This window comes from Lissotriton vulgaris, chromosome 2_1, assembly GCF_964263255.1.
Source record: "Lissotriton vulgaris chromosome 2_1, aLisVul1.2, whole genome shotgun sequence".
Classification (NCBI taxonomy): Eukaryota; Metazoa; Chordata; class Amphibia; order Caudata; family Salamandridae; genus Lissotriton; species Lissotriton vulgaris.
In genome coordinates, this window is record NC_141687.1 from 535888449 (window position 1) to 535902857 (window position 14409).

Below are 14409 nucleotides of genomic sequence, written 5' to 3' on the forward strand. Positions count from 1 at the left end.
CTGCCATGCACACACGGACACCACCACTGCCATGCACACACAGACACCACCACTGGCATACACACAGGGAAACCACCACTGCCATGCACACACGGACACCATCACTGCCATGCACACACGGACACCACCACTGCCATGCACACACGGACACCACCACTGCCATGCACACACTGACACCACCACTGCCATGCACACACGCACACCACCACTGCCATGCACACACGCACACCACCACTGGCATGCACACACGCACACCACCACTGGCATGCACACACAGACACCACCACTGGCATGCACACACAGACACCACCACTGCCATGCACACACAGACACCACCACTGCCATGCACACACAGACACCACCACTGCCATGCACACACGGACACCAAAAAACAAAAATTATGCAAAGCATTGTCATTTACAATGCCAGTAACTCAAACTTAAATGCTGCGAGACCTATTGCATTGCAAATGCTTGTTCTATCAGGGACACACCTTTATAAATTGTTCTAAAGAATTTTCTCACCACTGTGGTGGGCCGCCTTCTTCAGCAAGCGGGGTCCAGTAAGAACCCCTTCCTGGAGTTATGCTTGCGGGTCCCAAAGTATCCAACACACAATCCAAGGTTCTGGAATCTCCAAGAGGGTCCTTGAAAGTGTGAAACTTCAATTCCGCAATCCACTTGAACAAAACCCTTACAAATCCACTGGTACTCCAGGCTTTGAATTCTTTGTGGGGCTCTCCAGGTGAGCTCTGTTAACCTGTAGCTTGCAGGGAGTCCACTCTTAGTCCTTTGGCAGCAAGGTAATCCACAGGGCTGTAGCTTCAGATGGTGCAGTCTTCATAGGTCAGCAAAATCTTTCCAGCCGGGCACTTCTTGCTTCATTCAGTTTCAAACACAACATACTGATGGAGAAAGGGTCTGAGGGAGTTTTTAATGAGCAAGCCTAAGTTTACACCCCCTTAGCCAATATAAACAACAAAGAAACCTAGGGGTCTAGAAAAGAGGAATTGTCTCAAACTGTCATAAGTTTTAACAGTACATGAATGACTAGCAACTAGTTATAACGAGTGGGGCAACACTACCAAATACAATGTCTGCGGTGATTTGTGAGTAGAACCCAAAAGGTATTCATAGGATTCCCATCAAAAACTTGCGATGATTAATATTATCATTTGGTCATCCAACAAAGGTAATAAAGTCTCTTGATCATTGAGACCATCTTCTTACCTTGTACCATGCTCGGGTCACTGCCCACAAACACTTTTTGACCAAGTAGTATCAAACTGATGGGTTAGAGTGCAGTGCAAAAAAATCATAAAGGTGGTGAATGTTATACAGGATAGAGGACAAAAGAAACGGATTTATTAAAGATTTGGCCTCTTCCTAATTAAAAACAAGAACAGTGCAAGAAAGCAGTGTTAAACCAATAACTGCATAAGAGCCAACATGTTTCAGCCTAAATGGGGAAGACCCAGGGTTTTTTTCAGGGCCTCTGTTCTAAACGTTGCTTCTGCAAAGTGATTGTGTCACTAGAAGAAAACTCGGGTGACAAAAGACAATAAAGTGAAAAATTAAAAAAGGATACGATAATTCAGTAGCATATCCTCTGTGTCAGATGATTCAATGCATCTGAAACCACAAATCATAAAGCAAACATAATATTTCAAATGTAGCGTGTCCCACTCATATTTCTCTTAGTGAGAAAAATAAAGATTTATAACACTAACCCAGCTCGACTGGGGATTTGGTTTCACCTCACCTGGACACACACTCAGGAATTTTGAGGCCACCCTCTAGAAAAGTAAGGATACAGGTGCATGATGCAAGTAGGTGAAACAACTTAATTCCACTCTAATCTGCACTAATACGAACACTCCTAACGTTATCCGTAGCTTCATGTTCAATAGCCATTCAAGAAACCTCAAATAACTAAGGGCTCGGGCCTCTCACGAGGTCTCTTAAACTATGGTCTATAACTTAATAAGCCTAGTCCTTGAAGACTTGCCAGTTGAAGAGCAGGCTATGTCTGATTGTCAAATTCACAAATTTGTTTAACACTGCTTTCTTGCACTGTTCTTGTTTTTAATTAGGAGCAGGCCAGATCTTTAATAAATTTGTTTCTTCTGTCCGCTATCCTGTTTTAACATTCACCACCTTTATGATTTTTTTGCACTGCACTCTAACCCATCAGTTTGATACTACTTGGTCAAAAAGTGTTTGTGGGCAGTGACCCGACCATGGTACAAGGTAAGAAGATGGTCTCAATGACCAAGAGACTTTATTACCTTGGCTGGATGACCAAATGATAATATTGATCATCGCAAGTTTTTGATGGGAATCCTATGAATACCTTTTCGGTTCTACTCACAAATCACCGCAGACATTGTATTTGGTAGTGTTGCCCCACTCGTTATAACTAGGTGCTAGTCATTCATGTATTGTTAAAACTTTTATGACCGTTTGAGACAATTCCTCTTTTCTAGACCCCTAGGTTTCTTTATTTTTATTCAGTTTCAAGCAGCAGATCTGGGGGGCTCTGCCCCTCTCAGATACTTATTCAAAATTCTCTGGGTCAAGCACCAGGTCACTGCTAACCAATGAGAGCAGGGCAACTCCTCATAGTTGTGACCACATCCTGTAGAGTGTGGCATTAGTTTGTCCCAGAGTGCATCATTCTTCCAAATCCATAATGGCTTATTTTCCAGCAAGGAGGCAAGAGCTGGCTGAACACACCCCCTGGGATGGCTTATTTACATGGGCTCTTCCCCCCCCTACCATCTGCACATGCCTTCCATAATCCTAGCCCTGACTCTGGGTCAAGACTGTCAGAGTGAACCTGAAACCCACGCCTCCCCTCTTAGAGCATAGTTTACGACGCCACCTCCTGGCCTGGCAGTCCTATAGATCAGCACACTGCCCTCCCAGCAGCCTGGCTAATCCACTTAACTCTGACCAATCAGGGCAGACCACTGAAAGGCTGAATTTGGACTTGCAAACAAGAAAGTCTCATAACTTGTATGTACACTTTAGGGGAAATTTAACAATATTATATTGTTGGATTTACTACTACCATTCTGGGAAGTCTTTGAATGGTCTGGCTAGTCCTCTCCTATCAATATTTATTTATAAATCACTTCCTACCATGTTAACCTTTGGGCCATGGGGTTTGCAATGGGATAAATGACTTTGGCCAGTTTTCCAGCACCAGGGCTTATAAAACCATATTTTATAAGTATTTCCCTAATTTCTACAGGACCCCCACCCCCTGTGCAACTATGGGAGACTTCAGGGGTTCTGAATCTCCAGAAATATTGCAGATCCTCTTTACCCAATTCTTCTAGCACCAAAGTCGAATTTGAGCAGCTCTTTAATATAATGTGGGGAGTGAAATGTAAACTTTCACTTTACCCAGGCATATAAAAACTCATTTTATAAGGGTGTTCCTTATAGATAACTGAACTCCCCCCCCCCCCCCCCTACCATTCCCCCCCCTACCCCTGGGATACCTAGGGGTGACCCTGGGGGTCCTTAATATGCAAAAACATGGTAGGTTTTTCATTTTTAAGGGCCCCTACCCCCAATGTCGAGTTTGGGCACAATTTAACGTTTGAATGTTGTCCTGGCCACCAGGGATGCTTTTAAACTGACCTCCGGCTACAGCACTGCACACATGCTAGTGCAGAAAATCTGCTGGCCTCCAAACTGCCATGCCCCAGGATACTGGAGACTTCTAGGTAGTTTCAATCCCCTGCCCTATTACGTACTAGGGGCTTATGGGGTAGGTCATGGCAATTAGAGGGGTACCATACCATAGTGTACCCTAGTGTATGTTGGGTGTCTTAACTGTATTGTAATGTGTTCCTTTTAGCTTGGCACTGGCACTGGGCCTGGTTAAACAGAGCCCAGGGTCAGTCAGTCAGTTACACCAGTTCCAGTCAGCCAAAAAGTTGGGGGGTGCCAAGGACACAGGATGACTTTGCAACAGCTATCAACCAGACTTCTTGGCAAATGATCTGTGTTGGCTTGATGAATTCATAAGCGTCTTGTACGGCAGGTGTCAATGAGGGAAACTACCCAGTCATTGCAGCTCCACTGCGAGGAACATATAGACCAGCTGTTGGGTAACAAGTCTAAGCTCGTCCTGTATGACCTTCCTTGGTTTCAGTCGTGCAGTAATGAACACCTGCTTCCAGCTTATTGGTGGAATGCTCTTCCTTGCTGCCCAGTCAGTATCTCATAGTAACTACCCTATGAATGTGATGATGCCAACGTTCTTCTCCCTGGAAGCCTTCCAGCCAGTGCTGTGATCCAGAGTGGTGGTGGTTTATATAGTATTATGCAGAGCCTTTCATTCAGTATCTGTATAACAACATACTTGCAAGAGTCCACAAAGCATGTGAGAAGAAAATCTACCTCAAAAGAAAGCTGTGTATATGTAGGACCATCCAAATGCATACCATCCACTGTTTTGTGTCTTGTCACTCAGCCCAACCGAACGAAGAGGGATGAAAGTGAAAATCTATAGTTGAGAGAATACCAACGTTTTCGGAGCTTTTCTGAAGAGGAAGTATTTTTCCTGAGAGAAAGGAAATAAACTGAAAATGCTTGGAGCTCTCAAGCGGCGTCCCCGGTTGGGGTCGAGAAGGCTCCCCCTCTCTGTTCTTTGCTATTTCAATGGCCTCTGGTATTCTTCAGTGTTTTTCTGTGGTAAACCTTGTGTCTTTCCAAAAATCCTTTAGAGTTCTTCATCATGCTTCCAGGCCTGATGAAGAAAAAAATCTGAAAATGGCAACCACGCACAGGAACCTCTTGGGTGCCGTCTGACGTCGCACCAAATCATGGTTTACAACACCCGCACTCCATAAATAACTAAAAGAGAAGGAAGTCAAAACATGATTCCGGACCCAGTGTGTTGGGAGGTGGGCTCTTCACCCAAAAAAACCTCTCTGAAATAACAAGACACACTTCTGAGAAGTAGGAATCGAGTCTGACAATATTTATTTAAAACAAGCTAGTAATAAGTGTCTAGTCGCATCACTAATTAAGAGGAAAAACATGCTGTTTGGCAAGTTTAGAAACTCGCAATTCACACAGAGTGAGCAAGAAATTGAATATGAAAGTAAAATGAGGCCTTATCTAATGTTAAATAATCATGTAGCTGGGACCATTTCGTCACGAATTTCCACTGTGAAAGGTGGTCCACGAGATGGTCAGGGGCCGTCCTTTTACAAGTTGAAATGAGGATGACTGCAAAGTATAAACATTATCACGTGTTTGACCCCAGAACATAACAAAAGCTGATCATTTTATCGAAAACAATTTGCGTCACTTCTTGGAAACTTTAAAGCAGAAGCTCCTTGTCGGGTTCATAGTTCTTCAAAAGTTTGTTTATTTTAAGCCATATCGCTATCTTAGTTTCCAAAGCTAGCAAAACATCAGGTAAAAAGAAGCTGTGGAAAGTCAGTTGGCCCCCACTCCTACTCTTAGCCCATCTTGTTCTTCTAGATGACCGATGCATCCTGATATTGCTTCATCTTCTCGATGTACAGAAAGATGTGCACGCAGAGGACAGGGGCTAAGAGACTTGTTCATCAGAAAGACAATGACCTGAGGTTATTGGTCTTCATAGGAGAAATGTATCTGAGATTACAGGAGGGCATGAGGCATACTGCCTCCGTAGACGCTCAAGGCAGTATGGGCAATTTAGCACAACCCTGTCTGTGGGCTGGCAGGGACATTTGAGACTCTCATGCTTCAGATTTGGACAGGAGGGGCCTGGGGTACTATATTGTAAAACTAGACCCTGCTTCATTCCCTCCTATTGTTCATTCTAAAACAAAACTCTTACAGCGTACTTTGCAAGCCCGTCTCCAAGTTAAGGTATCCAAGGGGTGTCATTCACATAGGAACATTGGCTCTCCTGCGTCTTCCTCACTCATGTAATCAAGTGAAGTATATTGTGTATGTGAAGGCGTATCTAAATTTAAACCTTCTTTTAGTTGGCATTTACTTGTAGGAAGTTAACCTGGCACTGTGTAATGGTAGTGGTCTGCAGTTAGTGTGGTCCTGGCGCAGTGAGCTCTGCACTTCTAGGAGCGCTAAATTATCCCCATTCCCTGTTCTACCCTTCATGTGTATAGACTTTCTGAACATTCTAGTTTCTGCACAGTTCATACCTACTGATTTACTATCAGTATTTTTAGCACAATGACAGAACGCCTGCATGGCACAACAGAGGAGCAACATAAAATGCCCGACAGCCACAAAGGCATCCAGTCAAAGTGAAACCAATCAGTGGCTGTGTCTTCTATGGCACTTCCTTCAGCAATAGTTTTCTTTTCTATGTTGTGCAAGGCACTATATGGTAAAACTAGACCCTATTTCACATGACATCATGTCAATACAGAATCATCTTCAGGCTGTAAAACTGCTCCTAATGGCAAGTAACCATTTCGATATATACTGTTAAAAAATTGGGGTCTCCAGTAGGTAATGGGTTGCACTATTGCCCAAGTAGGGACCTGTTAAAACTCTGGGTCTCTAGTCGGCTGAGGTAGGTACTTTAAGCCAAATAGGGACCCTTGCTTCTAAGTCAGGGAAAGGAAGGACACCTTCTCGGATAACCCCTGCTCACCCCCTCGGTAGCTTGGCACGAGCAGCCAGACTTATCTCCAAGGCAAGTGTGTAAAGTATTTGCAACCACGCCCACAGTAACTCAGTGATAACACCACAAATGTACTCAAAGCGAGTTTCATAAAAACAATTATATGTTTATATAAAAATAGATATACGATGAGACCACACAATAAAAATACAACAAATGCGTATTTGTAATATTTAAACTTGCCGGTTATTAGGCGAACAAGCACTGGTAGGTTCTTGCAGTATTAATGAGACGTTCTTGATTATTTAATGCAGTCCTAATGCAATGCTATGCAGTTCGTAATGCGAAAATTACGCAATTCGTAATGCAACAATCAGGCAGTTCGTAATGCAAAAATAAAGCACTTCATAATGCAACAATCCGGCAGTCCATAATGCGAAAATTAGATACTTCAGCACCGATGAGTCCAGTGCCCTCCATGCCACTGGAATCAAGCTATCCTGGCTGATGAGGGCTGAAAGCCCGAAACCGGTCCTAGGATGCTTGTTTCCAGTCCAGGCAGGACCTGGCTTGGCAGTTCGGGCTAGACTGTTCCCATGGGACACATGGTCAAGACTGATTTACATATGGCTGGGTTCAAACTGGAATGGCACGCGGGATCACGGTTCGATCCCTGGCACTGGCGGCAGATTAGCTCAGCACCATGTGACTGGGCAATAGCTTGCTTAATCTTCCCGACGGCCCCCAGCGCCTAGAGACCCTTGCGGGTGATTGTGCGCTTTACAAATGTGGATTTATTATTATTATTAAAGAAACAACTGATTTAGGCCCAGATCTCTGTACTGGGGTGAATGGATGGCATTGTTCTGCATTCTGTCCATCAACTGTTGTTTTTGCATATGTCACCCCAAGTGGGACCGGTATGCTCAGACGTGAGCCCCGTGCTCCCCGTGCCACTGGAATCAAGCTATCCTGGCTGATGAGGGCTGAAAGCCCGAAACCAGTCCTAGGATGCTTGTATCCAGTCAAGGGAGGACCTGGCTTGGCAGTTCGGGCTGGACTGTTCCCATGGGCCACAGGGTCAAGACTGATTTGCATATGGCTGGGTTCAAACTGGAATGGCATGGTGAGCCAAAAAACGCTGGATTTAGGCACAGGTCTCTGTACTGGGGTGAATTTAATGTTAATGTTAAGTGTTCTTATAGAGTGCAAACTGATACCCAAAGGGTGTGAAGAAACAGCTGGGGCTGGGGAGGGAGAGGAAAATACACCCAATCAATTGGCTAAGAGCCATGTTTTTAGTGCTTTCCTAAATGGCAAAAGATTGGTCATGTTTCTAAGGGCTACAGGAAGAGCATTCCAAGGTTTTGCCGCATTGACGGTAAAATTTCTGCCGCTCTAGTTGACTTTTCTTTACCCGCGGGACGTTTACGAGTTTAGCCTTGGATGACTGCAGTGTTCTCTTTGGAAGATACCAGTGGAAACGATGTTTGAGGAATTCTGGGCTGATTCCATGAAGGGCTTTGAAAACCAAGCAAAGAGACTTAAATTGAGTTTGTTTCCTGACTGTTAACCAGTGACGTTTTTTTATTTTGGCTGATATCGACTCATACTTTGGTCTGGTGGTTAGGAGTCTGGCCACATCGTTCTGCAACATCTTTCGTTTATTTAAAGACCCCTTATGGATAGATAGGTATAGGCTATTACAATAATTCAATTTGGACATAAGTGCTGTAACTACAGTTTGTTGTGCGTCTATCGGAAGGAGAGGCATTCTTCTTTTTTTTTTTTTGCAGGTTTCGAGGATAAACGATGTGGCAGATGAAACCTGGTTTACCTGGTCCCTAAAATTTAGTTTATCGTCAATCAAAACTCCCAGGTTCTTCACCTTCTTGATTGGCATAGGTAGAGGAGCCATATCCTTAGGCCAGCACTTAGGCATCCAGAAAGTAGGGTTGTTACCAAACACCACCTCCGTTTTGCCAGAGTTAAGTTTTTAAAACGTTTTGGGCCATCGAAACCCTCACTGTTTTCATGCAACCTTGATTTGGTTTCGTGAGTGATCCCTAGAAGCAGTGTCACCACTATTTGGGTGTCATCTGCGTGGGACGTTGTTGTGAACCCGAAAGTCTGAATTAGGGGTGCTAGTGACGACACATAGACATTGAATAAAGTTGGGCTAAGTGAGGAGCCTTGCGGCACCCCACAGGGTAAAGAGAAAGATTCTGCTTCAAATTCCTCCAGTGCCACTGTGAATTCTGTCAGAGGAATGATTTAATAAGCTTCCACGCATTAGCGTGAACTCTTTTCTTGTTCAAACGGTCCATCAGCAAAGCGTGATGGGCCATGTCGAAGGCCGCAGAAAGATCCAACATGATCAGTACTGCATTTCCACCTTGGTCCAGAATGGTCCCGATTTCTTCTGTAGATTTCAAAAGCGCTGTTTTAGTACTGTGGGCCACTCTTAACCCATACTGAGTTGGATTAAGGGCATGGGAGTCCTGCAGAAATTTATTGAGTTGGGTATTCAGATTGCTTTCAATGGAGTGCCTTTATAGTTTCTTTTTTGTTTGTCCCTTTTAGTCCTATATAGTTTGGCCTATTTCCGGGCACATTTATTGGGCTGGGTGCTTTAGAGGAGCCATAAGGCGCACTGGGGGCCATATTTACAAGGATGCTGAAACACGACCTCCCGCTGGGAGCCCACCCCCCTCGTCCACTGAAGCAGAGAACCCAGGGGGTCGGTGAGCCTTCTACAATAAATAAATAAGGCTGTTGTGGTCTCCAGGCAGGTGAGAGGGTGGTTAGAAGTGGGGGAGGGGGTTTACTCCAGCCCGCAAGCACAAACTCTCCCAGCCACTTCCGTGGCATGCGCACTTTAAGACTTCTGTGCCTCTAAGCCTGCATCCACTAAGCCTGTTGTCCGGAGGTTCAGATCCTTCAGTACTGCGCTGCTAAGCTACATCCAGGCTTTGTCTTATTAGCTTCTAAGTCTTCGATCTCAGAGATGAAGCAATTTGGACCGTGGTTCAGAGCCGGAGGGTGGGTGGGGGTGTGTGTGTTTTGTGTGTGTGTGTGTGTGTGTGTGTGTGTGTGTGTTTATTTGTGTGTGTGTGTGTTTATGTGTGTGTGTGTGTGTTTGTGTGTGTTTTTCTGTGTGTGTGTGTGTGTGTGTGTGTGTGTTTTTGTGTGTGTGTGTGTTTTTGTTTGTCCCATCGAAGAACCCCTTCCAAAGCAACAATTTTGAGATTCCGATGATCAGTCCCACCATGGAACGGGTTTCTTATAACACAATATTTCTGTAGGCTGTATTCTGACAAACCATCCTGAAAGTGTATTATGATCATTTTGCTGGAACTTAAATTGCCCTAATACCTTCCTAATAATCCAATTTACAACAACATTATGATAGTTGTTAGGAGATAGGGAAATTATGTGCTTGGTTTCCTTTCAGATCAATGTTGGGCTTTTCTTGGGTTGCCCAGGGGTGTCAATCTTTGATAGCAGGAGCGGCTTGCATGTAAGCTCTCTGTACTGCTAAATATGTTTATTTTATCAAATGCGATATCTAGGAACCACACTTTCATAGTTGGTATTCTGTAGTACTGGCAAGTGAAACCTAAAATAATAATTACAGATGCAACAGTAACTTACTTTGTTCATTACCCCCTTAGGTGGGATTATAGCGCCACAGAAGAAGCAAAAAAGGAAGTGGTGGCTGATCTGGGCCAGGACTTGAACATTCCAACTAACTTCAGCCTCACTGTTCCCTGTTATGACCCAAACAAGCCTCAGAACCAGCGGGAAGCTGCTCACATAATCAACCCACAGACAACTGAATTTTGTGCTCAATTTGGCCTAACCGACCTTAATGCCAGGGTTGGGCAGGTAGAAGTTGAAGGAGACAGTGAGGAGGAGGTAGAAAGCACTGGGTCAGCTGACGATCCCAGTGAATACAGCACCGACACATCAGGCCTGTCCACCTCCATTAACCCTGACGAAATCACGTTGGATGACGATGAGGATGAGACTGAGCAGAACGCTGGTGATGGGGATATCAGCTTGCAGTCTGTGGAGCCTTCCCCAGAACACATTCCTGATTTCTCAACCAACTTTTCGGATATACGTCTCCTCCCGGACTCTATGATTGTGTCTTCTGATGAGGCTATGGACTCCACCAATGATGATTTGGAGCTCTCTGAGAGCAGCCAGACTGAAGGGGAGGGGAAGGTTCCAGAGGAGCGCGCTTTGAAGCGGCTAAGCGGCGAGAATGAAAATGGAAATAGTGGCATCAAAAAAATTAAGAGGCGGAATCAGTCGATATATGCGTCTAAGGATGAAGAAGAGGACTACTAACTATCGGAAGAGTACAGTGTGGTCGGAAATGTTTCTATTTTTTTATAATCTGAGAGTCGAATGCACTCCTTTAGTAATGTGAGGTCTGATTTTTAAACCATGTTTTATATGCATTTCGAAGCACCTTATACTGTACATGTATCTACAAAATTAATATTCTTTCTGTTGATAAGAAAGGTGCTGCTGCTTTTTAATTTGGTAATGTTTTGTAGCTTTGTGGAAAACTACTTTACTTTGCGAAAAGTGAGATTCATACAACAGTAAAACATAGAGCTTGGTCTTTGTTCTTATTTTGCCTCTGATTGACTTTAATGTGCTCTGTGTCTTGTCTTTCTTAACTTTCATAGAGAACGCCTTGTTGTATGATATGTTAAAATGTGTTAAACGGGATTTATTTGTCTATAAGAAGTTTTAGCTGCGTATTGCTGGATTTTTTTCTCTATCTTTTCTCAATGTTATTTCCACTGAAGGGTCATGTTAGATAACGAAAAATAGTTACCTTGTGCCCTTTCTGATGCCTGTAAATAACCGATAACAAGCATTTACAATGCAATAGGTCTCGCATTTACGCGAGTTTTAGCTATTGGCATTGTAAATGACAATGCCTTTTAAATGTTTTAAAACTAAAACAAAAATAAGTCATTGTTATTTGCAATGTCAATAGCTCCAGCTCGTGTAAATGCGAGACCTATTGCACTTCAAATGCTTGTTAGATTAGTGAGTAGAAATGCTCTGTTTCGGACCGGGAGGCACATTAATAAAATAAACCAGCTTGGCTGCTAAAGTGAAAGCAGACCGCGCTGCAAAAAAAAATAATAGTGCTTACCGACTTATGAAGGAGACCGTGTAACGCCACAAGTAAAAGATCCAGGTCTCATGGGGGGTAACAAATGGCAACAGGGCGGTAACAAGGAGGGACTCACAAGCCTCATTATCAATTAGAAGCCAGCATTTACCAAAGACCATGACACCAGCCAATGAAAAAATATGGGAGTAGAATAGGCGAGGCTTCCACAGCATACGAGTCTCGGCATCAATGCTGAACATCCATTGATTCTGGGCAAATCACATAATCTCCCTGTGCTGAACAAAACTCCTGCTCATGTAAAGCGCTTCAATACCTGAAATCTTTGAGTCTAGTTCGCACTATATAAAAACTCAACAAAAAACATTGTGATCTGTAGGTTATAGAAGTGTATGCAGAGGGTGCTTAGCTATAACTTACTGAGTAATCTAGTGCTCACTATAAATGTTGATTGTGCTGTTCTCCCTGGTACTTGGACAATGCAGCTACAACTTTGTGCACCATGTCTTTTCTCCCTGGATCGAGTGGGAGGTGGACCACTCCCTTTTTAACAGCTTACCATACTCCTCCAAATATCATTTAGGCTTGGTAAATACAAAGACTTGCCAAAGCGAGCAGGTCAGGCTTTAATCTAGAAGCACGTGCAATCCTAAACCTGCACAAATTAGGTTTGCATTCAATTGCACGTTAAAGCCAGGCTCCTTGGCTTGATCAAGCCTTGGTATATGGCACTACAGAAACAAGCATTGGAATTGCAATAGGTCTCGCATTAGAAAAGTTGGAGCTATTGGTCTTGTAAATGAAATTTTTTTTTGTGTTGATTTTTGAAATAGCTAAATTGATAGCTTTGTCATTCACTCGCCAATAGTTTTAACTTTTGTGAATGTGACACCTATAGCATTTGGAATGCAACATGTTTTGTATTTACGTGACTTTGATGGCAGCTCTTGTTGTTATACCACATCTCTAGAGAGCAGGAGAGTGCAGCAGGGGAGAGAAGCACAGCAATGCAATATGTCTTGCATTTATAGAGCTCCTAATCCAATTACTTTACTTAGTATCTAGTGCGTTTCTAGTGAGGATTATGACTTTAATACCAACCCCCTCCCCCCCCCCCCCCACATACGACAATCCCCAAAGTAGACCAACCTCTGTGTCTATAAATGTCGCAAGCTCAACAGGGAAGAGGACATGTGACTAATTTAGTTCTGAACCTTTGCCACCTCACCAATGTGCATAGTCTTGTTAAAATTGTGAATTATTGGGTTTTGAATATTTGTTTTAATTTTTATTTTATGCATGCTTTTTGCATAATGTTCACTATTAATATCCTGGTTTGAGCAGAAAATGTCTTGAGGGAATACAGTCAGTCTGCCTTGGCTGTATGTGTGACGCTAGCAATATCCACCTCATCACTTCATCTATCTTGCCTGACCTTTGTATCCAGTGGAACACTTCGTGTAAAATGTTAATAGATAGCAACCTTGAGAAGAGTTTTTTTTATTCTGATCTACAAGTTAACAATGAAAACCACATACATTAGTTCCTTTTGATTGTAAAGTATTCTTGTGTATTTGTGAAATGGGGTGGAGGAAGCAAACTCATTACCCTGCAAGCTGAGCATCCTCCCATCGCACACCCATCTGTGGCTTGAGGGGTGTGAGGGTGAGGGGGTGTGAGTGTGTGTGATGGTGAGGGTGAGTGAGGGGGTGTGAGGGTGAGTGAGGGAGTGTGGGTGTGTGAGGGTGAGTTAGGGAGTGTGTGGGTGAGTGTGAGAGTTAGGGAGTGTGAGGGTGACTGAGGGTGTGTGAGGGTGAGGGGTGTTGATGCTGAGAGGTTGCGAGGGTGAGGGTGTGTGAGGGTGAGGGTGTGAGGTGTAGTGAGGGTGAGAGTGTTGTGAGGGGAGGGAGGGGGTGTGAGTGTGTGTGTGAGGGTGAGGGTGAGTGAGGGGGTGTGAGGCTGAGAGTGTGTGAGGTGTAGTGAGGGTGAGAGTGTTATGAGGGGTGTGAGGGTGAGGGGGTGTGTGTGTGAGGGGGTGTGAGGCTGAGGGTGTGTGACTGTGTGAGGGTGAGTGAGGGGGTGTTAGGCTGAGGGTGTGTGACGGTGTGTGAGGGTGAGGGTGTGTGAGGGTGAGTGAGAGGGTGTGTGAGGGTGGGTGGGTGAGGGTGAGAGTTAGGGTGTGTGAGGGTGAGGGGATGAGGGTAAGAGTGTGTGAGGTGAGGGGATGAGGGTAAGGGTGTGTGAGGCTGAGGGGTGTTGATGGTGAGGGTGTGAGTTGTAGTGAGAGTGTTGAGGGTGTGAGGGGAGCGAGGGTGTGTGAGGGTGAGGGGGTGTGAGTGTATATGAGGGTGAGTGAGGGGGTGTGAGGCTGAGGATGTGTGGCGGAGAGTGAGGGTGAGTGAGGGCGTGTTAGGCTGAGGGTGAGTGAGGGGGTGTGAGGGTGTGGGTGTGTGACAGTGGGTGAGGGTGAGTGAGGGAGTCTGAGGGTGGGTGAGGGTGAGAGTAAGGGTGTGTGAGGGGATGAGGGAAAGGGTGTTTGAGGGCGAGGGGTGTTGATGGTGAGAGGGTGCGAGGGTGAGGGGGGGGTGTGTGAGGGTGAGGGTGTGAGGTGTAGTGAGTGAGATTGTTGTGAGGGGAGCGAG

At 44.6% G+C, this 14409-nt stretch overlaps 1 protein-coding gene across 2 annotated transcripts in view; it reads left to right on the forward strand.

Annotated features, from left to right (window-relative positions):
- DBR1 (debranching RNA lariats 1) overlaps window positions 1-11252 on the forward strand; it is an 80563-nt gene extending 69311 nt beyond the window's left edge. For both annotated transcript variants that reach the window (XM_086955483.1, XM_086955484.1), the window contains exon 9: window positions 10281-11252. In XM_086955483.1, coding sequence (XP_086811609.1) covers window positions 10281-10962 — 682 coding nt within the window. In that variant the 3' untranslated portion in view covers window positions 10963-11252. The remainder of the gene's footprint in view (window positions 1-10280) is intronic.
- The last annotated feature ends 3157 nt before the right edge of the window (window positions 11253-14409 follow it).